This window comes from Canis aureus, chromosome 30 (genome assembly GCF_053574225.1).
Source record: "Canis aureus isolate CA01 chromosome 30, VMU_Caureus_v.1.0, whole genome shotgun sequence".
Lineage (NCBI taxonomy): Eukaryota > Metazoa > Chordata > Mammalia > Carnivora > Canidae > Canis > Canis aureus.
This window is the reverse complement of record NC_135640.1, coordinates 17,291,187-17,315,583: the sequence shown is the minus strand read 5'-3', so window position 1 is coordinate 17,315,583 and position 24,397 is coordinate 17,291,187. Positions and strand designations below refer to the sequence as shown.

Sequence of the window (24,397 nt, the reverse complement as noted above, 5' to 3'; positions counted from 1 at the left end):
GCTTTTTCTCAGAGTTCAGTAGAGTATGGAAAATTAAAATGCATGAAAAGATACCAAGTACATTACTACTTAATTCCTTATTATGCAGAGTATAAGCTTTCCTTGGAATGTTTCCTTTTTCTCTCAAAATGACAGGTAAAAAGGATATAGTCCTACTAACTATTGAAAATGTAATTACTTCTTCAACATTAAATGAAGGTTCATAAATATGTGTTAATCTTCAAATAAAGTGATAAAATCTTATCTTCTGACATACCCAGTTATGCATAACAGAAAATTTCTCCACAATCCCCAAATGTGACTTCTATAGGCCATTAAAAGCTATCCCCTTATAGTCATTAAAAAAAAAAGATGGATTTTATTCCTTGTAAAAGAGCTTATGTCAACAAGTGATCTTATGTACTTAGCATTACAGACTTTATTTCAAAATACAGATGTTCTATCAGCACCACAACCAATAGATAATGGCACATGTAAAGTTAGCAATGCTTTATGTTTTATCTATCCCTGGCCGTCAGAGATTTAATACTTGAAAAGAAGGAATAAAAAATTTCTTAAAAGTTAAAAAACATGCCATATTTGAAAAAATTAAGTTAAACTATGGTCAACTTTCAAATAACAACATATTTCATATGAAATTAAGAAAATGCTCAGAAAGGATCTTTCTATATAAAACAATCCCTTGAGAACTTCTTGACACCCTGATTACTCCAATACACCATATTCCTGCAGCTCTTATAGTAAGTTTTCTCAATAGAGACCTGTGTTTGAATATATATTTGTGATTATTTCCTGGCGTTCCTCCTCACGTTTTACCACTCCTTCCAAGAATTAAAACACAAAAGATTTCATTTCTTCTTAGGACTAATAGCACAGTAATTTAAAGAATCTGTTGAATGTATGACATCTCCTTACTTTTTCACTTTTAAGCCATTTAACACTACTGTGACACTGCCAAATTTAAATGCTGAATCTATTTCCTAAAGGCAACTGTACTGCTTAGAACTTTATGAAATATGATACAAATTTATTAAATGGAAAAGATTTAATTGTTATCTCATCAGATACTTTTTCCCAGGTTGATACTATTATAATATAATCACCACACTATATTTTTAGGGTTTTTCTCAATAACCTGAAAACAACTTTATGGACCCATCATCCAACTTACTGAATTTTTTTAAAAAGATTTTTTATTTATTTATTCATGAGAGACAGGCAGAGGGAGAAGCAGGCTCCATCCAGGGAGCCCGACATGGGACTCGATCCCAGGCCTCTGGGATCAGGCCCTGGGCTGAAGGTGGCGCTAAACCGCTGAGCCACCCAGGCTGTCCCAACTTACTGAATTATTAAGTATAAATCAGCACCTTGGTGAGAAGGATAACACATTTTACTGATAAAGAAACCACAACAGCACACAATTTGCTCAAAATGATAATCAGTTGTAATGAACCAGAAACTCCATTTCTCTACCATTACTTTCAAGTGAAATAGAAAATTATATTTTAATGAGTGGCACCAGTTGGTTGACCAGACTGACTCTTGCTTTTATTTTAGCTCAGGTTATAATTTTGCTATCTCATGAGATCAAGCCGCATACTGGGTTCTACACTCAATGTGGAGACCTCTTGGGACTGTCTCTCCCTCTCTCTCTCCCTCTCCCCTGCATTTGCATGAGCACAAGATATTTCTCTCTCTCTTAAATAAATAAATCTTATTTTAAAACTACTTAATGAATATTTTTGAAGAGCTACACACACACACACACACACACAATTTTTAATCTTATTCATATGTGACACACATCTTCTGAAATGAGGTTGCCTTCTCCCTAAGAGCATCTATTCAAATCTCTCTTGTCCAGACCATTTTCACTATTCCTTGTCAAAAGTCTTGAACAGGTATTAACATCTGGCTTAAACAATACTTGCTGACTCTCACAGAGCAAATAAGAAAGTATTTAGGAAAGTGTCTTACAGTCCTAATTCCCTTACCTACTTATATATACTACCTCATGTCACAAAATCCACCATCTATATTAAGAATTCACAGCTTTCAGTCTAAAATCTTGTCATCCTTTCCACTAGAACAGTGAACCATGTTAGTCAATTTCCTGTTTCCTTCACCTTAACCAATTGCCTTCAGTCAAAAACGTTTTCTCCTTTCTCTACCTAATTTTATTTTCCCCCAAGTCTCAGGACCTTGAAAGATAGGTATTATTCTCACATACAAATTCCTCCTCTATTTATGCTACTTCTCTTTTTTCTAACTTCTTGCAACAAGCTTTTCAAGCCCATTCCTTTTCATTGGTTCTGAAACAGCTTTTTTTAGACATATTATCAAAAATAATTCAATGAAACTTTCTGAGAAACGATGCAAACTATTCTAGCATGAGGGTAGGAAGATCAATGGTCTTTTGCCCTGTTATGCTTCCTGTTTGGTAAGAAAGAAAGGCACAAGCAAATAATTTCAAAATTGCACAGTACTCATTAAGACCCAAGTATACTCTGAGTGCTAGAGAAGCACTTGCTTCAATCTAGAAGCCAGGAGAAATATTCTAAAGTCAGAAGCTCCTGAACTAAATCTTACAACACCGAAGGTAATTAGGCTAGGGTGTAGAGGCTACAGGAGATTGTAGACAGAAGGAACAACAAGTGTAAAGACCAAAGAAATTAAATAACACTGAGTGGATAAGAACTCCAAACCACTCTGAATTATCACAGTATAAAGTGAGAAGAGGAAAACAACAGAAAATGAAGTTAAAGATGTAGATAGGGTCCAAACCACAGTTTGTCTTGAACTTAGACATAAACAACTGGGTCTGTCTCACATAAATAAAACTTCTTCCATCACTTATTACCTATGTGAGCTTAAGAGTATTTCAGCTTTGGCTGACATAAGATCATTTGTGAACAAAAATATTAAGATTACCCTGAAAATACAAAATTAAAATATTTTAAAAAGCATTAAAATAATCTTTACTGACAATACTTAAAACAACCATATGAATTTGTTCTTCCTAGTTGTTTCTTAAATTTGAGAAAGTCTGTAAACAATATCAGAGGGGCTGGTTCAGTCAGTAGAGCAGGTAACTCCTGATCTGAGGGTTGTGAGTTTGAATCCCATGCTGGGTGTAGAGACCACTTAAAAATAAAATCTTTTAAAGAAAAAATCAGAAATTCTCTTCAAATACAAGTTAGTAATCAAACTTCTCAAATACAGAATGCATAAATATCTTTTATTTTATAAAATTAATACATTTTACATGGTGTAGTTATTACACCATAATGAGATATAGAGGAAACTAAACATATTTTGAAAAACTCAGTACTATATATAAGCATGAACTATTCACACTATAAAGAAAAAGTCATATCCCACATAAAACTTTCCATATGTATGTATATATGTGTATGTCTGTGTGCGTATGTATGTATGCTTACTTTGTTACATGGTAATAAACGTTTTTCTAAAATCTTCATTTTGGGGAGGGGCAAGGATTGAGGGAAGGAAAATTCTGTTAAGTGGAAAACCTATCAATAATTAGAAATAATGGGATCCCTGGGTGGCGCAGCGGTTTGGCGCCTGCCTTTGGCCTAGGGCGCAATCGTGGAGACCCGGGATCGAATCCCACATCGGGCTCCCGGTGCATGGAGCCTGCTTCTCCCTCTGCCTGTGTCTCTGCCTCCCTCTCTCTCTCTAACTATCATAAATAAATAAAAATTAAAAAAAAAAATAAAACATTAAAAAAAAAAAAAAAGAAATAATAGCTCCCCTTCAAAAATAGTACTAAGGCCTCTAACAACACTTAAAAGCCAAAAGAAATGTTTGTGCCCTTGTAAAATCCTGGAAATGTTTGTTTCTTTCATGAATAACACCTATAGCTGTTCTGTATTTGAGTACAATTGAGTATTAAGTAAAACGCTCTATGAAAGGATATATAACTTAAATACAATCTTTTATACCTGAACTGGAGAAAACACTGATGCAGCTAATAAAAATGTATACTCTTTGCAACTACACTAAAAAGAATCAAGGTTAAAGTCAAGTAGTCTTTGTCCTTTGCTTCTGCTTAAACAAAATTAATATATTCCCAAGGAAGTTTTTCATTACATTCTTATTAAAGCACTGAGAAAGAGAAATAAACTTACTTGTGTCTGCTTGGCTTCCCACACTGATGTATCTATCGTTGCCAGGGAGTGCTGTTTGGTAGTAAGTTGTCTCCTCCTGCTGAGGGGTCTTGGCATTCTTTGCAGTAAGGAAAGCCACTGCTAATTCCAAGTTTCCATTACTATCCTTCAAATATCAAGAACAGAACATCAAACATTTTAGAATAACTCCATATATTCTCACATGATTTAATTTTCTCCATAACAACTAATACTGAATAGCAAAATTCACTTTCAGATTTGAAATCATTCTATGTGATCCTAATTTTATAAACTGATCATAAACAAAGTACATTCTATCAACTAAAATTCCTTTTTCTATTTAGACTACTGATCTAAGAATTCTATAATTTCTTCATATCCAATTATTTTCATTTCTCTTTAACAAAAGTCAATCAAAAAAAAAAAAACAAAAGTCAATCACAGAATTTATGCTTCTAAACAAATAAACTAAAAAAATGTTTTCTGGAACTTGGTATACAAAAGGATGAAAATGAGTATTTGAAACAGTACCTCTGCAAAGAAGAGCTATAGAAGATATTCCCTTTAATATGGATGCTAAATGCATATCTAGTAGCAAACTTAAGCAAATGTCAGACTTGTAGGTGGAAAACAGCAAAACATTCTGAAGCTTGACAGTACAGAGAGACACACAGAATTGGACAGAAATACTCAATCCTATCATAGGATGACAATCATACCTAAGATGATTGGGTGACAATCATACCCAAATTAAGTATATACATTTTTTTAAATTTTTTTTATTTATTTATGATAGTCACACAGAGAGAAAGAGAGAGAGAGAGAGAGAGAGGCAGAGACAGAAGCAGGCTCCATGCACCAGGAGCCCAACGGGGGATTCGATCCCGGGTCTCCAGGATCGCACCCTGGGCCAAAGGCAGGTGCCAAACCGCTGCGCCACCCAGGGATCCCAAGTATATACATTTTATGGAGTTCTCATCAAAAGCATTTCTGGGCAAAATTATTCTGAAGTTAATTTAGAAGAAAGCAGATGCTAGAAAACCAAAAATATTTTTAATAGCACAATAATGCTAAGAGACATGACCAGTTCTATCTATATTCTCTGTAGAGTTAATAATAAATATAACACTAGCTCTGGGACAACTAATTGAAACAACATTAGGAAACCCAGATACTAATAATGAAGCGATCTCTGTAACAGAAGGCCAGAACACCTAAGACTATGCAGGCCTCATGAACTTTAGCATACACAGAGATGGTAATAGGAAGTCAGTGGAGGGTTTTGGACAGAAATGACATGGTATGACTTACATTTTAAAAGGATCACTCTGGCTGTGTGTTGAGAATAGATTATAGGAGAGAAAGGGCTAAAGCAGAGAGTCCAACATTATTTGCTATCACATTAAATGTGGGAGGTGACAGAAAAAGAAAGATCAGGATGATTACAAGATGTGAAACCTGAGCAACTGGAATGGAAGAATGAGGTTCCCAACCCACCCCAACTCCAGTTCTAGTTAGCCAGGGAAGAGAGAAAAAAAAAGTAAGAGTGCAGTTGGAAAAGTACCACTGCTTTAAAACTTTATATCACAGTCATTATAATACTCTTAAATGACTCACCAAAAATACGCATATAATATAATCTACAGCTTGAAAAGTAAAATAGTTGTGAAATAATTTGCAATAACAATGGCTACATTTATTGACCACTTAGTATGTGCCAAGAAATGTGCTAAAGTGCTTTTTATATACTACCGTATATAATAACAATAAACTGAATGCAACAGGGATTTACACAACATAAAGATCACTTACTTTGGAAGGCTAAAAATTTATTCTTCAAATAAAAGTACTGAAATCAGTGACATTCCCAAAAGTAGATTCCTTGGCAGTGCATTACTGAGAAAGTCAACTCATTACTAAGCATCTTACAAATGTATAATGGGAAATGGTTAAAGTTTAAGTACATTGCCCCCACCATCACCACGAACAACTACTGGTAACTGAAACCAAAGTTTAAAAAATCAAAAACAAAAGTAGCACACAACTTACCTCAAAGAAAATGTAGATAATAGGTAATTTGATTAATCCTTTATGTTCATTTAACTAAACATATTTTACATGTTTCCCAGGTTAAAACAGGAAAAGTAAATTCCCCAAACTTGACAAGGTAATGGGGATAGCCCCACACTCAGATATATAGAATGGTAAAGGCACTTTCTGAAAACACCTTGGAGTGACTGAGTCATATTTACCAGAATAAAGAAAGGACTGGCAATCATCTAAATGTCATAATCATAAAAACTGAGATACGGCTTTTTTTTTTAAAGATTTTATTTATTTACTCATGAGACACACACACACACACATACACAGAGAAAGAGAGAGAGAGAGAGAGAGAGACAGGCAGAGGGAGAAGCAGGCTCCAGGCAGGGAGCCCGACATGAGATTCATTCCCGGGTCTCCAGGATCACGCCCTGGACTGAAGGCAGCGCTAAACTGCTGAGCCACTCGGGCTGCAGAGGTATGACATTTTTGTTTCCTCTCCAAATACTCACAGTTGCTTCATAAACCCTGCATTAATACTCTAAACATTACTATTTCATCATTTTCCTAACAGGAAAAAAAAAAGCTGAAGCAAAGCTTGTAGTAAAAGCAGAAACTGGCTCTCCAGGATTAGGTTGCTTGGTTTCTATTCAGCTCCTCCACATACCAGCTGTGTGATCTTACTCAAGTCACTTTAAAGTGTTTCCTTATCTTTTAAAAGGTGTTATCTATGAAAGGTAACACCTACCTCAATAGTTACTAGGAGAATATCAGCCACATAAAATACTTTGTATATCACCTATAGGTCCTAAATAACTGCTAGTTATTATTATCATGATTACAATCACCTCAAAGATTATTTCTAGAAACAAATGAAGAACTTTTGGACTGGAATCAAAAATTACAATTAAACTTATCTCACGGAGCAAGTTTCAAATGACTGAAGTTCTATGTATGCCTTACAACAGCAAAAATACTCTATTGCTGTTTGCCTTTAGTAGCAAAATAGAAATAACTTTAAAATGCAGTTCTAGTTCTTTTTTTTTTTCCTAGGATTTATTTATTTGGGGTGGGGGCGGGGGAGAGGTACAGAGAGAATCTCAAGACTCCCTCACTGAGCAATGAGCCTGATGCAGGGCTGGATCACTTTTGAATGTTCCTAAGGTACAATGAGTTAAATTTTAGCTAGGTTTTAATTCTTCTTGGAAGAAGAAAAAAATACAGTTTCTTATCCTCTATTAATTTTCTCTCTCCTCTCCCTACCCATATTTCTCCATCCCAACCCACCCTATACCCTCATTTAAACTCTAATATCATAGCTCTTGAGTACCATCAACCATCACATTTGGATTCATATCCTTCCATTTTCCATAAAAAGTGTCCCATATGGGGATCCCTGGGTGGCACAGCGGTTTGGCGCCTGCCTTTGGCCCAGGGTGCGATCCTGGAGACCTGGGATCGAATCCCACGTCGGGCTCCCGGTGCATGGAGCCTGCTTCTCCCTCTGCCTATGTCTCTGCCTCTCTCTCCCTCTCTCTCTGTATGACTATCATAAATAAATTTAAAAAAAATTAAAAAAAAAAAAAAAAAGTGTCCCATATGGAGGAAGATTATCTGTCACTCCAAGGTACTTGGAACATTAGGCTGCTAAAAACTAATATGCTCAACATTACATCCTAAGTAAGGGTTTTACATTATAAAAGTTCTTTCCTATTTCTACTACTATACCACAATATGTAAATAAAAACCTTTCAAATATGGTAGGCAGTATAGATTAGGGTGTAACATAAATTGTATGCCATGAAACAGAGGTCATACCTTCAAGGCTTGCTGTAGTATCTGGGCATCATTAATCCCAGTGATTTCTCTCAGCTGATTCAAAAACGTCTGCTGGTGCTAGAGGAGAAAAACCGAAATCATTACCCTTTAAAATCTGAGAATATACAAGAATAAGAAAATAAGTGGCCTCTGGGTTAAAAAAAAAAAAAAAAAAAAAAAAAAACAGAAAACACAAACTAGTACAGAGAAGAAAAAATACAGAACTTGACAAAGACTCAACAAATTTCATTATTTTTTATTATTTATTTATAAAATTATTATTATCAACCATGCTGTAAGGAGGCCATACTCCATTCTGTTTCCAAAAGGAACTTCTGCATTATTTCCCAAGAATTCTTACCTAATTAACAGTTTCTGGCCCATTCTTCACTGCCTAATTTATTCTTCCCAACAAGAAAAAGGAGTGATTATGTACAATGGTTAAGCCTAAGAAGAATTAAGGAAAACAGTTTTATCTATTGGGCTCTCTTCATTAGGGGCTGAGGTCACTGAATGAAATCCTGGCAGCTCTAGCATCTCTCCCTACCCCTAGGGTCAGCCAGCATCCATTCACCTAGGATGTTTGAAAAGACATGCCAAAGGACAGGCCTTGCTCCAGGTATGTATATTATATCATGGGGATTCTAAGAAGATGATCATCTCACTCTCTAGTGTCATAAAAGCTCCTAAGCAAAATTAATCACTTGCCCGTGTTTGCTACAGATCTGTTGGTCTTTGTGATCTATTATACTCTCTTAGAGAGAAAAAGAAAAAGAGGGATGGGATTCCACTACCAAACACTTCCCTGAAGATCCCTAATTAAGAACCATGTTCCTTCCTACATCTCCATATTTTTTTTTTAAGATTTTACTTATTTACTCATGAGAGACAGAGAGAGAGAGAGAGAGAGAGAGAGAGAGAGGCAGAGACACAGGCAGAGGGAGAAGCAGGCTCCATGAAGGGAGCCCGATGTGGGACTCGATCCTGGGTCCCCAGGATCAGGCTTTGGGCGGAACGCAGGCACTAAACCACTGAGTTACCCAGGCGTCCCCATCTCCATATTTCTTAAAACAAGTTCCCCCAAACTGTTAGCACTATGAAATAGAGAAATCTCAATGAAAAAGAAGTCATCACTAGAATAAAAGAATCTGATGAAATCTTTCTCGAAAATGTTTTACATTCATCTTAGTTATAATCCAGTCAAGAATCATCAATGGATGATAAAACCACAGGATAAAAGTGTGATGAAAAGCAGGATAGTTACATAGTTTCAAACTCTCTTCCTACAAATTATAAAGGGAGAAAGAGTATAACTTTATAATGAAGACACATGACACATACCACCTTAATCAAGTAATCAAATTTAATATTACCCAGAATGGGATAAAATGACAGTATATGCCTCCCAATGTTGTATGATACACCAAGAAGACAGTATCACCTCCAGTATTCCTGACCATAATGCATAACCTGAATGTAAACTTGTGGAAGCATCAGACAAATCCAAACTAAGGGACATTTTACAAAATAATTACTATACTATCTTTAAAATTTCTGTATCATAAAAGACAAAGAGTGAGTTTCCAGGTTAAAGGGGGCATGAGAGTCAAGCATGTGGGAAACCAAACTGCATCTAACTCTAAATGCTATACAGGACATTACTGGGACACTGGAGAAATAAGAATATGAACTGCTTAGTATTTTATTAATATTAAATTCCTGAATTTGATACCTGCACTATAGTTACGTAAGAAAATAGCTTTAAAAAAAAAAAAGAAAAAAAAAAGAAAATAGCTTTTTCTTAGGAAACACACCCTGAAGTATTTAAGTTTTAAAGGGGCATTGATGTCTGGAATTTACTCTCAAATCATTAAAAAAAAAAAAAAAAAAAGTAGAAGTACTTTGTACTAATCTTGCAACTTTAAATTTAAAATTACTTCAAGGGACGCCTGGCTGGCTCAGCAGTTGAGAGTCTGCCTTTGGCTCAGGGCAAGATCCCAGAGTCCTGGGATCCAGTCCCACTTGGGACTCCCTGCAGGGAGCCTGCTTCTCCCTCTGCCTATGTCTCCACCTCTCTCCCTCTGTGTCTCACATGAATACACAAATAAAATCTTTAAAAAAAATTAAGATTACTTCAAAATAAGGTTTTAAAATATATTATGTACAAATTTGTTAGAATTGTTAGATGTGCATTTCAAAATATTCTTGGTAATTTAAATATATGTAACGTATACACCTTCAGAGTTGATGGGTCCCAAACAAATTACAAAATAAAATGAAGAATAATTAAGAAACAATTTGAAAATCAGGTTTGAGGTAACTTACACCTAAATATCTTTATAGAAACCACATGTAGAAGTTAGAAATTATATTCAACTACATGTACCAGAATCCCATCCAAATAGTAACTTCAACATACTGCAGTGTCTGTTTTTTTCTAATATAATTAGACTGGAGGTGGGCAATCCAGATCTGATAAGGCCTCCCACATGTCAAAAAGGATCTAAGCTCCTTCTGTCTTCCCACTAAACACTATTATATGTGACATTCATCAAATATCTGTCATTCCATGTCTCATCCTCACGCATCCTGTCCAAGCTCTAGGTACGATAAAAGGAAGGGCATAAGACAAAGGGCATAAGCCAAAACATTCTGACATATTTAAGAAGCCCTATCTAGTGACTTCCACTTAAAGCTTCATTGAGCAGAAGAAAACTGCATGGCCACTCATAGTTCAAAGAAAGTTGGGAAATGTATTTTTCAGCTAGGCAAAAAGCCACTTTGAAAATGAAATCAAGGCTCTGTGAGGAAAAGTAAAGAACATATACTAGATAAGCAAGGCAGTACCTACCATGCCATCCATGAACTAACATTTCCAATAACCTTATTAAAGAGATGAAATAACCAAGACTATCTAACAATAAAATAAAAATAATAATGTATACAAACAAGGTCATATAAAATCCCAGGACAAATAAAACAGTTAAGTAAAAAAATCAAGTTGCCAAACTTAACAAAGTAAAAAAGGAATTCTCTTTAAACCTGTTAACTTTTCTATGTTTATTTAAAATATTACTAATGACTAGTAATGGAAACATGACTAAGTTACTCAATACTAAACATCACAAATTAAAGATGTAGAAAAATTTTACAGAAATTCTTCTCATCTAATTCAAGGTCTCATTTCAGTGAAAAAAAAAAAAAAAAAAAACAGAAGATTTTATATGTCTCTATGTAATCTCCCCAACAATAGCACTCCAAACTCCATTCTTTACACAGAGCATTATTTCCCTCAACTGCAAATTACCTGGTCATGGAATAGAGAAAGACTACTGTACACCTCCCCCAAATCAGTCATTTATACAAATGTTGCCAGCTATTACATATAATACTGGAAAAATGTAAACAATACAAATGTCCTTCCACTACGGAAGAGGTTCTAAATTTTAACGTACAGAAGAATGACCTGATGAGTTTGATAACAATCAAGATTCTCAGGCCCTAGCCCCACAGAATGTGATTCCAGAGGGATCAGGGTGAAGGCTAAGGGATCTGCATTTTTAATAAGCATCTCAGATTATTTCTATACAGATGGACCTAGAGGCACAGTTTGAGTCAACCAAACTGAATATTTTTAAATAGCAAATATATAACCTATATTGAAACTATCTTCCCAAAATCAATATTATGCTAAAGTGATGGAACACAAAATAGTATACACATTAATGACAAAGTAAAATGTAACAAATGTAAATGTGTTAATGTAATTAAACACAAATGTAAAGCCCAGAAAAGATTGCAGGAGCCTGTGTTAGACTCCCAATTCTCTCATCTCTATATCCACACCCTTTACCACTTTTCACTTCCTCTCACTAGAAAGACAATTTATTTCCTTGCTGCACTGATGATAAGTTTAGCCATGTGACACACTTTGGCCATGTGACACACTTTGACCAACGACATATTAAAGACAGTCATGCAGATATGAAATATAATTGCACAGCTGAACTTCCCTCCTGAACTCCTGCAACTTTCTTAAGAAGAATACGACCCTGAGTAGCCCACGTGCCCCAGAAGACTGAGGCACATGTGGAGAAGAGCCACCCCCAACCAACCTGAAAAAATCTGTGAACATGATGATAACATTTCGGTACACCACTAACTTTTGGAGTAGCCTGTTATGGTGAGAGTTGACTGATACAGAGTGCAGTAAGAATGCTGAGTACTTTATTGAAGGGAAGCAACGTTTTTGAAATTTTGTAACTTGTAGCTATAGTTCGGTGTCTTGTTTATCTTTTGTAATAAAGTCAGTTAAATACCATTAAAAAAAAAATCCAGGCATATCTCTAGCATAGTTCAATGATCTCATGAATTTTAACAGAAAATAAAGCAAGGAGGAGAAAATGACTGGGGTGGAGAAGGAGGCTGAGTGGGAAGGAGAAAAACTGAAAAAATTTTCTTAGCTATGTTAGCAAGAAATGGGAAAGAGATCAAAAGAGGTGAACTATGAGAAAAATTCTGTTTATGGCACATAAGCCACCTTATTTGTAGTTTTCTCCTTTGTAATTGGCATCTTCCAGCTGTGCTTTTCCTGTCTTTGAAAACCTGCACCTTCACTTCCTACAATTATATGTTTTTGTTGTTGCTATTTCTGTTGTAATTAAGACCCTGGTCTTTCTTTCAAGGTTTGCACCTTTCTATTCACCACACTTCTGGTCTGCATACACCCTGATCCTCAACTAAAAATGTCCTGCATATGGTTCTCTCCTCCTGGACTAGCAACTTTGGATCTAAGATGGATCCCACCCACTTCCTTCTCTAGAGCTCTTTTTCTGAGCTAGAGGTCTTTTTGGTATGGATTTATATGCTACAATATAAGGAGGAGGATGCAATCTGTTCATACTGCTGGACCAAGAAAGGCAAGACACAATGTTCAAAGAAATTCAGCAGCTGCAAACACCACAGAAATCAATAAGCTCACAAACCAAGACTGCATGCAAGCCTTCAATAAGCTAACAAACAAAGACTGCATGCAAGCCTTCAGATTCTTTCCTCAATGCAATTTTTATTGAATGACTTAAAGTGCCCACTATGTGCAAAATACAGGACTATACACACTTCTGGGAAAAAGCAGCATCAGTACTTCCAATATAAATTAAGAACCAGAGAGTTCTACAAAAATTATTTCCCTCCCCAATTGACCCTACTTAATTCCCGGTCTGTTTTAAGTCTGTTTCAGTAAATATACAGTATATTTAACACCAATATAACTTCTTGAGGATGCAAAAAAAAAGGGGGGGGGGGGGAATCACAGGCTTAGACCAAAGAAAAGGTAAGCAATTATGCTCTTGCAGTATGTCAAATGTTTTAAGTGCTTCCACTTTATAGTTTCACTTAATATGTGCACACATACGTGTGCGCACTCACCCGGGCACACATACATTCTCCAGAAAGCTACTCTCATTTCATAGCTAACAAAGTCTTCAAGAGATTAATAAGTACAGACACAGGAATGAAAACAGGTTTTTCAAATTCCACAGCCCGTGCCCTTTCCATATTTTCTCTACAGTTGATTTTGGAGATTAAAGATTCAGTGAAAAATGAAAACTCAGTGCAAAAATCCAATACTATCTTCATGTAAAATACTAAATGGTACAAAAAAGCGGAGAACCACTGACTACAAGGCAGGAAAGTTTTCTACATTAAGTGGTGAATGATTCATAAGTCAGTCAATGGCTTCTGAATTTCCAAATACAAATAAAATTTGGTTTAGTGCAAAAGAGTTCCATCTTCAGGAGAAAAAAAGGCAACTCTTAGAATGATTTCTAAAAACAATTTTAAATTTTTTAAGAAAAAATCCTAATTTGAAAGAAAATTCCAAGGCATCCTTAAACTTCAAGATCACATTCACTAAAGCACTGCTAGGCACTGTGTGGTATTTCAGTCACCTATCAATGAAAGGATTAATCATACTATTTCTTGTAAGGCACACAACCATACATACATCTATTTTTGCAAATACCTTCTGAATCTACCTGATAACACTAAACTGCCCTAGTTCATGTTATCTCTCACCATAACAAGAAATCTCAAACTTCCTAGACAGATAATTCCAAATACATAAATATGTCCTTCATGAAGCTTCTTTGTGAGCCCCAAACCTGCCTCTAACCAGCTATAGAAGCCAAAACTAAATAAAATAAAACATAATTCAATAGATTGAGGACACTGGCCTTCAGCGTGCACTAGGCTCTTCCAATATTTTATGGGAGCATTTTTGTGCTAGAACCACATTTCAACCTGATTTCAAAATATATCACCTATTCAACATTCTCTTTATCCTTATCTACCAACCCAAATTTATATACTACTTGCCTTCTGTTAAGGTTGGAGGGTCTCCTGACACTTACCACAGATTATAATATACTATTGTTAATCACCAGACTCAAGTCTCAAGACAGCACAGACTATTTTGCTCATCAATGTATTCCTGGTAATTAGTACAGTGTCTAGCTTGTGGTAGGCACTACTGACTAAATAAAAGAATACAGTGGAGTCTGCAGAGGTAAATTGTAGTAAGTCAGATCGTAAGCCTTGAACTCATCCACAGGAAAGAACATACTGATTATTGGAAACAGAACAAAAAACATAAATAAATCAGGACTACTCACTAAACAAACTTTCCACACTCTCTTACATTCTATCTAGAATTCCATAGAAAGTTTCATTTCCTAGTTCTGGTCCTGTCAACCCTACTTGAATATGAGTGTACAGTACAATACCATTGAAATTTTCAACTGCAAATACTCCATAGTAACCCCATAAAGGGTTGGGGTAATTCTGTATTTTCTAGCATCACAGATGAAAGGCTTATCTCAATCTTTTTGGGTTAATAGCACTTCTGTATTACAAAAAAATTAATCCTATACCTCTATGGTATATAAATATGAAGGCATGCATTTTCATTCTTCACTATTTACATTTAGGCTTATATATCCCAGAAATTCTGAATTTAGAAAGATTTTCCTGATCATTTTATAGAATCTGAGAGCTACAATCTTAAACACTCATATAATTAAAAAAAAAAAAAAAAAGGAAGAAGAAATGTAAAGAAATGAGATAGGTAGCTAAGAGTAATCAATATAGTTGGTTTGTTTCTATCCTTCCTCACCTCAGTTCATGTCCCTACCTGCCACCCCAAATCTTCAACCAATTTAACAGCTGCAGGATATCCATGCCAATAGAAGCCCCATCCTTATTAACTGCAGATAACTGAAATGCATTATAAATAGAAATTCCAAATGTAACTTCCAAAAAAAAAATATTGTTACACAGCATTATAGTATAAGTTCTTACAGAGTTAAATACATTTCCAAGCCAAATAAGAACTCAACACCATAAAACATGGTTTTTATGAGAACATGCATTCTAAAACCCCAACTATCTCAATATTTTGGGATAGACAATATTTTTAAATTAGGGTGTCTATATTCTGGAAAACATTTAAGTAAATAAAACTTTTGTTAATCAAATCATATCTTTGAACTTCAAGATCTGAAGTTTAAATAAAATACATATTCACGTATCTCTAGTTTCTACACTTAAGTTTTCACAATGAACTTGCAGTCCAAAAATAAAATCCCTCATACTAATAAAACAAAATAAATATGCTCTACATAGAACTCTCAAACTAGAATACTATATGATTCTTCAGAGCTATGTGTGTCACAATTCCTTTGTTAAAGCAAATATAGTTTTTGGTCACATTAATTAAAGACATAATACACCCTACTATTAGGAACTCCATTCATCTAGACATAGTGCTGTTTAATAAAATATGCTCTAAATGACTTTCTTTCTCATACCCGTAAGAGACATTTGAAGAAATGTCCCAGTCGTCCTAGTACCTCATCAAACAAGTCCCTATCCACTGGGCTTCAATTACACCATCTACAGCAAGAACTGAAATTCAGTCTGAGAGCAGACCTCTCTCAAATTTACTCCTTCCACTATTCTTAAGAGTTCTCTTTACATTCTTATAGCCAATCATATGTTACTGGTCAATACTTTCTTGTATTAAACTCTTCCTATTCAAATTACTCTGTGGTCTCTGTGCCTTAATTGGACCCTTACTTATATAACTTTCTTAAAAGAAATTTTTATTTATTTATTTCAATATTTTATTTATATTCAAATGATATATTAGTGATATAATTCTGTATTTTTAAGAGAATAAGTCTCAAAAACTAGGAAGGGGAAAATTAACCATATATGCCAAGTTCTACCCTAGAACTACCATTAACTGAGCGCTTTTTTTTTTTAATTGAGCACTTATTAAAAGTATGGAAGGCACTAAAGATTTCATTATATAGGCATGACTGAATCATTGGCCGTTGGTGACTGAACTCAATCTCCAGCCCTTCTCCTGGCCACCAGACTAATCACAGTGGTTGGTTTTCTGAGGTTGGTTTTACAACAACACCTGAAGCTGCCTTGTCTTCCAACAAGGAGTTAACTCATTAGGATACAAAAGACAGTAAATTCCAAGGATTCTAGAAGCTCTGTGGCAGAAACCAGGGAAAAAGACTAAACATTTTTTATTATACCATATCTAGCCATATGAAGCTACTGGTAGACAACAGAAGGCACCAAATTGCTGTGTTTGTTTTCCCTTGCTCATGGACTTCTCTGCCTAGAATGATACTGTCAATCTACCTAGTAGTCTTCCTTTCATTTCAACCACTCCCTCCTTCACAAAGCTTTTCCTATTCTTAGATCTTCTTCTTTGTCCTACCAATACATCTTACAAATACTTAATTTAACTTCAAATATCATATTGGCATTTCTGGCTCCCACCACCACTAAACTATAAGCTTTCTGGGTTATTACCTACTTCTCAATCTGCTTAAAACAAAGAAATAATAATTAAATGCATAGACTTGATAATGAGATAACTGAATAAGCAGAAATATACAACAGGCAACTGAAAACCTGAAACTAGAGTTTATGTAAGGGTGTAATATTTGATTTTGAATATACAAACTTAGTAGTAATGAACATTAACACATGAGTAAGAAAATATATGTCTCTCAAAGACACCTTGTAAAAGTAGAAAGCAGGAAATCAAAGACAAACCTTAGAAAATACCCCCGGTGAACAAATACAAACACACTATATTGATTAGCAGCCAAATTTTACTATACAACATAGCCCAAAGGTGAACATTTTAAATACATGTACTAAAAGTTCACATACCAAAAACTGACATGCTCACAGAAATCTTGTCCAATAACTAAGCCTATCTGTTTGTCTTCTTATCTAGTAATTCTCAACATTTTTATGTTTGTAACATGCATTCAAATACTAAATATTTTTGGCAGCACACCTGGAAAGCTTTAAAACCTTCACCACAACAAAGTACAACCACTCCTAAGGCAGGTAGCAATAATTACAATACATCATTACTGCAGTATATCATACTGTCTCAAAGTGTCTGCAAAAGCAGTTATCACACTACACAGCAGTATCTCTCTCTCTCAATTGTCCAGGCTCTAAGATATGTTCATAAGGCAAAGTACTCACAAGTTCTAATAAATAATATTTATTGGGCACTAATTTAAAAGTAAGCTATAACTGTTACCTCTTATTCACAGGAAATATGTTCCACTTTATAAGAAATCACACAACCTGTTTAGTTCAACATTCTGCTACAAAGATACTGCAATTACATTTATAGAGCTTTAGCAAAAAAAAAAATGACAAAAATACTTTATACTATGATCAAACACGGAGGCATATCTGTGGAGATTTTACAACAAAAAGGCGGAGAACATCACTCTAAAAACAACGGCTTTCAACTAACAGGGTCACAAAAGTAATGTGGATGACAACAGCAATAAAGCCTGCTTCCAGAGTTTAGTAACAATATATTACAATAATACCCTGATACACGTATATTAATTTCCTTGAAGTTGCAAATGCTTAAGTTAGCTTCTATATAACACTACTATCTGTCAAGTTGACCTTATTAATCTAAATTTTACTAATTTTCTAACTTTGCTTACATCTAAGTTCTTAGTTGGTTTTTAGTTTTAGTGCATAAGAGCCATATAATAGAACATACTAAATTTATGCCTAGTTATATTTACGCAAGCTTCAGTAAAGCTATAACAAAAATACTTTGAGTGTCCCAGAGACCTGCTTTCCTTTAAAAAGGTCCCAAATCAAGAATTAAAATCTTGGGCGCCTGGGTGGCTCAGCTGGTTAAGCAACTTCCTTGGGCTCAGGTCATGATCCCAGGGTCCTGGGATCAAGGCTCCCCTTCATATTCTCCCCCCAACCCCGTGTTGGGCTCCCTACTCAGCAGAGAGCCTAGGTCTCCCTGTCCCTTGACTCCCTGACCCTCTGACGCTCCCCCTGCCTGTGCTCTTGTGCTCTCTCATTCTCTCTCTCTCTCTCAAATAAATAAATAAATAGTCTTTAAAAAAGAGAGAGAATAAAAATCTTGTCATCAAATGAAGTGTTAGTGAGAAGACAAACTTTTCAATAAAGTTGCTGGTTTTCCAGATGGGGAAAGTGAATTTGGCCACCTACTCAAACAATGTATAAAATTCAAATGCAAGTGAAATAAGACTTAAATACTGGAGGCAAAACAAGAGAAACAGTAGAGGGCAATAAAAGAGTATCTTTATAAAACAGGGTATGGAAGTTCAAGGAAACCAATTACATATGAGACTAAATTAAAGTAAACTTCTATTCATTAAAGGGCACGATAAAGAAAGTAAAAAGACCTCCTGAAAATGGGGGGGGGGGGGGAAGTATTTAGACTATTATAAACTCCAGCAAATTAAAAAAAAAAAAAGATAAAACCAATCCAAATGAAGAAACCAATGTGAATTTCACAGAAAAAAAGATCTCAGTGGTCCATAAACATAAAAAGGTAAATGAGTAACTTATCAGCAATAAAACATTTCCGGTGTATCAAGAAGTATAAATGAACTACAACACAAAGGTTCATTTATTTCATATGAACCTTGACTCTTACACCTCAGAACATACACAAAAGTAAACTCTACATAGATCACAGACCTAAATGTAAATGCTAAGATGATAAAGAATAAAGAAGAAAACACAGAAAAAAGTTTTATAAACTAAGGTTCAAGAAAATTAGGCCAAAGCACTATGAAAGAAAAAAAATGGGACAATGAACATCAATGTTAAAATACTTAGACTTCAGAGAAACTGATAAAAGACAAGCTACATACACATTAAGAGAAAAAAAATACATATAATGAAATACATTCATTATATACAAATTCCTACAACTCAATAGCAAAATACAGATTATTTGTATATGATATAAAAATGATCAATAAGGAAAATATGGAAGCAGCTGGTTCCCAGTACCTCCCACCACACCCCCTGCCTGATTCAACTCTCCCACAGCCCCACTCCCTCTTCTCCACAGCTCCCTGAATTTCTAACACTGGAGTGAGAGGAAGAACAAAGGTTCTGCTGGTCAGAAGGGTGTTCTTGATGAGGAACCCAGATCAGCTGAGAGGCCTCAGTGGGAGACATAGCAAGCCTCACACCCTCAATTCAAAGTTGTTTCTGTAGCTCCACCCCAAAGAAACAAGATACTGATTTTACATGTATTCTGACATGAATTATAACACATAAGCTCATGTAAGTGCGAGTGTTACCATTGGGATGAACCCTCACTACTTACTAATGGTTCTTCATTCCTGCTCCCTCTCTCCACACTGCTCCCCCACATCCAGCTTCACTGAGGACCTAGCTCTCAGCTCTGCAGCCAGTCCTGCCCTCAGGCCTAGTACAACTCACCTCCACCTCACCCACTTCCAGGCAGAACAGCAGACTCAGCAAGCATGAGCTGTTTCCTTTTCCAGTTCAAAATAGGTTCTTTCTTGTTCTCCCACAGACCAAAAACAGTAAGAAAAGTCTTTCTGATCCAAAGGCTTACCTTTCCACAATTTAACCCACCCCCCATTGGTCCTCCAAGTTCTTTCCAAATTTCCAAACCAACTACAATGTTAAAATATCTTGTACCCTCTGCATCAAAATATACATCATAGAGATTTTTCGTGTGTGTGCAATTATCAAAGAGATTATTTTAATGCTAGTTTGAGGCATGAAGAAAAAGGATCTTCTATTTTTTTCTAAAGACTTATTTGTGAGAGAGAGACAGACCACACAAAGGAGGGCAAGAGAGAAAAAGGGGAAGCAGACCACACTGAGTGAGTAGCCTGACAGGAGGCTTGATCTCAGGGATCCTGATATCATGACCTGAGCCAAAACCAAGAGAGAGACAACCAACTGAGCCACACAGTCGCCCCTGAAAAGGGTTTCCATTCTTCAGCAGTGAGTCTTTTTAACAAGTATTTAAATGCTTGTTTGCTTCCAAGCAGTAATGCTTCCAGTCATGGTAGACTATTAGTAGTTAAATTCTGGGAGAGTCAAAAGGTAATCACAGATTTCTGACTGCATGGGGGAGTCAGCACCCCACCCCCCACACTGTTCAAGAATCAACTGTGTATGAGAAGCAGTATCTAAAAATCCTCCAAAAATGGCCAATAAGCACATGACAAAAATGTTTAAAACCACTAGTCATTAGGGAAATACAAGTTAATAGCACAATGAGGTATCACTACATACTCACTAAAATGACTAAAACATAAAAGTTGACAATACCAAGTGTTAACAAAAAAGTAATGTTAACTCTCATGCGCTGCTGATGGTAATGTACAATAGTACAACCAAAAACAAAACAAAACAAAACAAAACAAAACAATAGTACAACCACTTCAAATAACCATTTAGCAATATTTTACAACAATTTTACTTCTCTATATTTGCCCAAGAGAAATGTAAATATGTCCCTTCAAATACCCTTTACATATTGATGTATGTAAATCAATATCACTCATGAGGGCCAAGAACCAAAACAACCCAAAAGCTCACCAACAGAAACACACTTACACAGTCTGTAATATTCATATAAATATTACTCAGCACTAAAAAAGGAACTTCTAACAAATGCAATAAGGTGGCTCAATCTCAAAAGCATTTTGCTGAGAAAAAAAAATGTCAAATGCAAAAAAAAAAAAATTAAGATTTCATTTATGTGAACAACTAAGACAACCAGACTGATCTGTAGTGAAAGAAATCAGATCAATGGTTACCTGGATAGGGAGTGTGGAGATACTAAACAGAAAGGGTGACACAAGGGTATCTTTTGGAGTTGCCAAATTCATCTAATGATATGCTTTAAATGGGTGCTTTTATTATATTTTTTGTAAATTATAACACAGTAACATTAACTTGGAAAAATCAAGATAGCAACTAGTAGGATGTGGAAAGGAGGGGCAGTTTGAGTGAGGAAAAAATGAAATTTCTAGAATAAAAGGATGTTCTATTTCACATCTAGGGTGGTACAAAGAGTAGTAATGTTATTATATTTCTTTAAGGTATACATAAGCTTTCATATGCTTTGGTTCATACACACACACACACACACACACACACACAAACTTTCAGGAATGATTCATACACATACACACTCCAAAAAGAAAAGAAACAGGAAGACTGCAATCTTAGCATATATAATTGTTTCTCAACTCCTTGATGTATGAGTCAATTAATAAAAAGAAGATTAAATCTGCCCTACAGAGATTGGGGGTGGAGAGCACGTGTCCAGCCTATGCACCTGAAGCTTTGGGTTTCCATACAGATGTTGGCTGAAAGCCTAAGGAAGGAGGCATTTCCCTTACGACAGGCAAGTCTATCAGGGAACTGATGGGGAGTAACACTGGAAACAGAAGAAAGCCTACATGTTCAAAGACTCTGATCCCTGTTAAATTGGGTGTATTGTAATAACCCAAACCTGGAGGAGCCCTGTAGCCAATATACACAGGTGCCGAAGCATTCTTTAAGAATACTAATTAAGGGGATCCCTGGGTGGCGCAGCGGTTTGGCGCCTGCCTTTGGCCCAGGGCGCGATCCTGGAGACCCGGGATCGAATCCCATATCAGGCTCCCGGTGCATGGAGCCTGCTTCTCCCTCTGCCTGTGTCTCTGCCTCTCTCTCTCTGTGACTATCATAAGTAAATAAATAAAAATTAAAAAAAAAAAACCTTTAAAAAAAAAAAAAAAGAATACTAATTAATGTCAACTAGTGGTCCTCAAACTTTAAGTACAGAAGAATCATCTGGGACTCCTGTTAAGAATCCCTTAGTCCAACCCTTGGGCTTGAAACATTAAGTCTGTAAGGTATAGAATTCTACATTTTTAGCAAGCACTACAGGAAATGAATTGTCTACAAAGAACATTTGAGAAACTCTGATCTAAACTTGTATCAACAAGGTTAAAGAGACAATGAAAATATTGTTGGACATTTTTAAATATGAAGACCAAGTAAGTTTTCAAAAGCAGATAGACTGTACTAAAATGGTTAATTGAGGTTAGAAAAGGAGAAAACTTCCAAAAATTACCCATCATATGTTCAAAACAAAATATCATGACAAGGAGAATATTCCTGAAAATTAATACAAGTTTGCCAAAATAAACACAGGTGGTCATTTTAGAAGTTCAACTTTAACTTCATCTACTTAGCCACATTATTGCACAGTGGCATTCCAAAATGGCCTTCACAAGCCAAATTTGGTCTTTCATGTATTATATATATTAATGATTATTATAAGCTATGATAGCATACTCACCATGTCTAGCTGCAGGAAAAAGGCAGGCCACTGCGGCAGGCCAATACTTAAAGAGTTCTATGATATTAGAGAGTAACAGTGTGTTGTAGACTCAAAGAAGCAAAGATTCTAGTAACACCCCTGCTCCAAGCACATCAGAGCAGGAATGAATAATCATAGAATGGTCCCTGGGGGAAAAGGGGGAAAAGACAGAGAGGGCCCATGATTTAAAAAAAAAAAAAAAAAAAAAAAAAAAAGTGCACTGCCCTGACTTTATAAGGTAGCATGACAGAGTAGTACTGACTAACTGAACTCCTAACAAACCAACTATCTCCCACTCATCCCCAGGGGGCCTGGTGTGAAACTTTCACAGGAGTCACCAGGACGCAAAGGAAAAACTACATGCAAGCACCAAAATTTAAAACACTACAATATTCTTTAGTTATTCAGAAACAGAACACTTTTTTATAAACAGAACACTTTTTTATAACATGTAAGCTCATACAACTGACACATGTAAAAATACTTTAGAAGCTCACTAGGTACCAAAGTAGGGAGCTGTCCTTTAAAATCAGTAATAAGAGGGCAGCGCGGGTGGCTCGGTGGTTTAGCGCCACCTTCAGCCCAGGGCATGATCCTGGAGCCCCGGGATCGAGTCCTGCATCAGGCTCCCTGCATGGAGCCTGCTTCTCCTTCTGCCTGTGTCTCTGCTTGTGTCTCTGCCTCTCTCTCTCTCTCTCTCTCTCTCTCCTGTGTATTCTCATGAATAAATAAATAAAGTCTTTAAAAAAATTAGTAATAAGACAATATCCATTATCATCACTTCTAAACAATATTTATTAAAGGTCTTACCTAGTGTAGTAAGAAAAAAGGAATTATAGGCATAAAAGTTAGAAATAAATAAAACTGTCATAATGTATTCATGATATAATTTTTTACCTAGAAAATCCAAAATAATCTCTAGGAAAGTTTTAAAATACAAAAGTTAAGCAAGATGGCTAGACATAAGATGAATATACAAAAGCCAGCTGCATGTGTACACACCAGTAATAAATAGCAAATATTTTAAAGCACCACATATAATTATTATCAGAAATTACCAACTATCTAGGAAAAAATGACATACAAGAATTCCACAGTTAAAATTATAAACTGAAGAGATATTTAAAAAAGACCCAAAGAAAAGAAGTATACTCTGTTCATGGATAAAGACCCAATGCCATAAATATGTTAATGATTCCAAATTGGTCTATACAATCAACTGAATTACTGAAAAATTCAAGGGTTTTTCAGAGGTCTTGGTAAGATTATTCTAACACTTCTAAGAAAAATAATGTGTCATGACACTTTGGAAGAAGAAAAGCAAACTTACTTTTCCAGGAGTAGAGATTATTATGAAACTACAGCAATGAAGATAGGATGGTATTCACAAAATGAATGACGAAACAAAAGACAACACAAGGAAACAAAGAGCACCATGTAAAGCTTTTGTATATGATAAAAATGGCAGGTCAGTTCAGCAGCGGAGAGTATTAACTTTTCTATGAGGTAAAATTAACAACAACAAAAAAACATATGTAATAAAAATTAAATTGGATCACCACCTTACACCTGGTACAAAAAAAAAAAAAACTAAAGATGGAATATGGTCGAAATGTTGCAAACAACT

General features: G+C 35.5%; 1 protein-coding gene across 3 annotated transcripts in view; it reads right to left on the bottom strand.

The window, feature by feature from the left end:
• USP25 (ubiquitin specific peptidase 25) overlaps positions 1–24,397 on the bottom strand; it is a 136,781-nt gene that overhangs the window by 105,286 nt on the left and 7,098 nt on the right. For all 3 annotated transcript variants that reach the window (XM_077878833.1, XM_077878834.1, XM_077878835.1), the window contains exons 2-3: positions 8,013–8,090; positions 4,152–4,296 (exon numbers count right to left, since the gene is read on the bottom strand). In XM_077878833.1, coding sequence (XP_077734959.1) covers positions 4,152–4,296; positions 8,013–8,090 — 223 coding nt within the window. The remainder of the gene's footprint in view (positions 1–4,151; positions 4,297–8,012; positions 8,091–24,397) is intronic.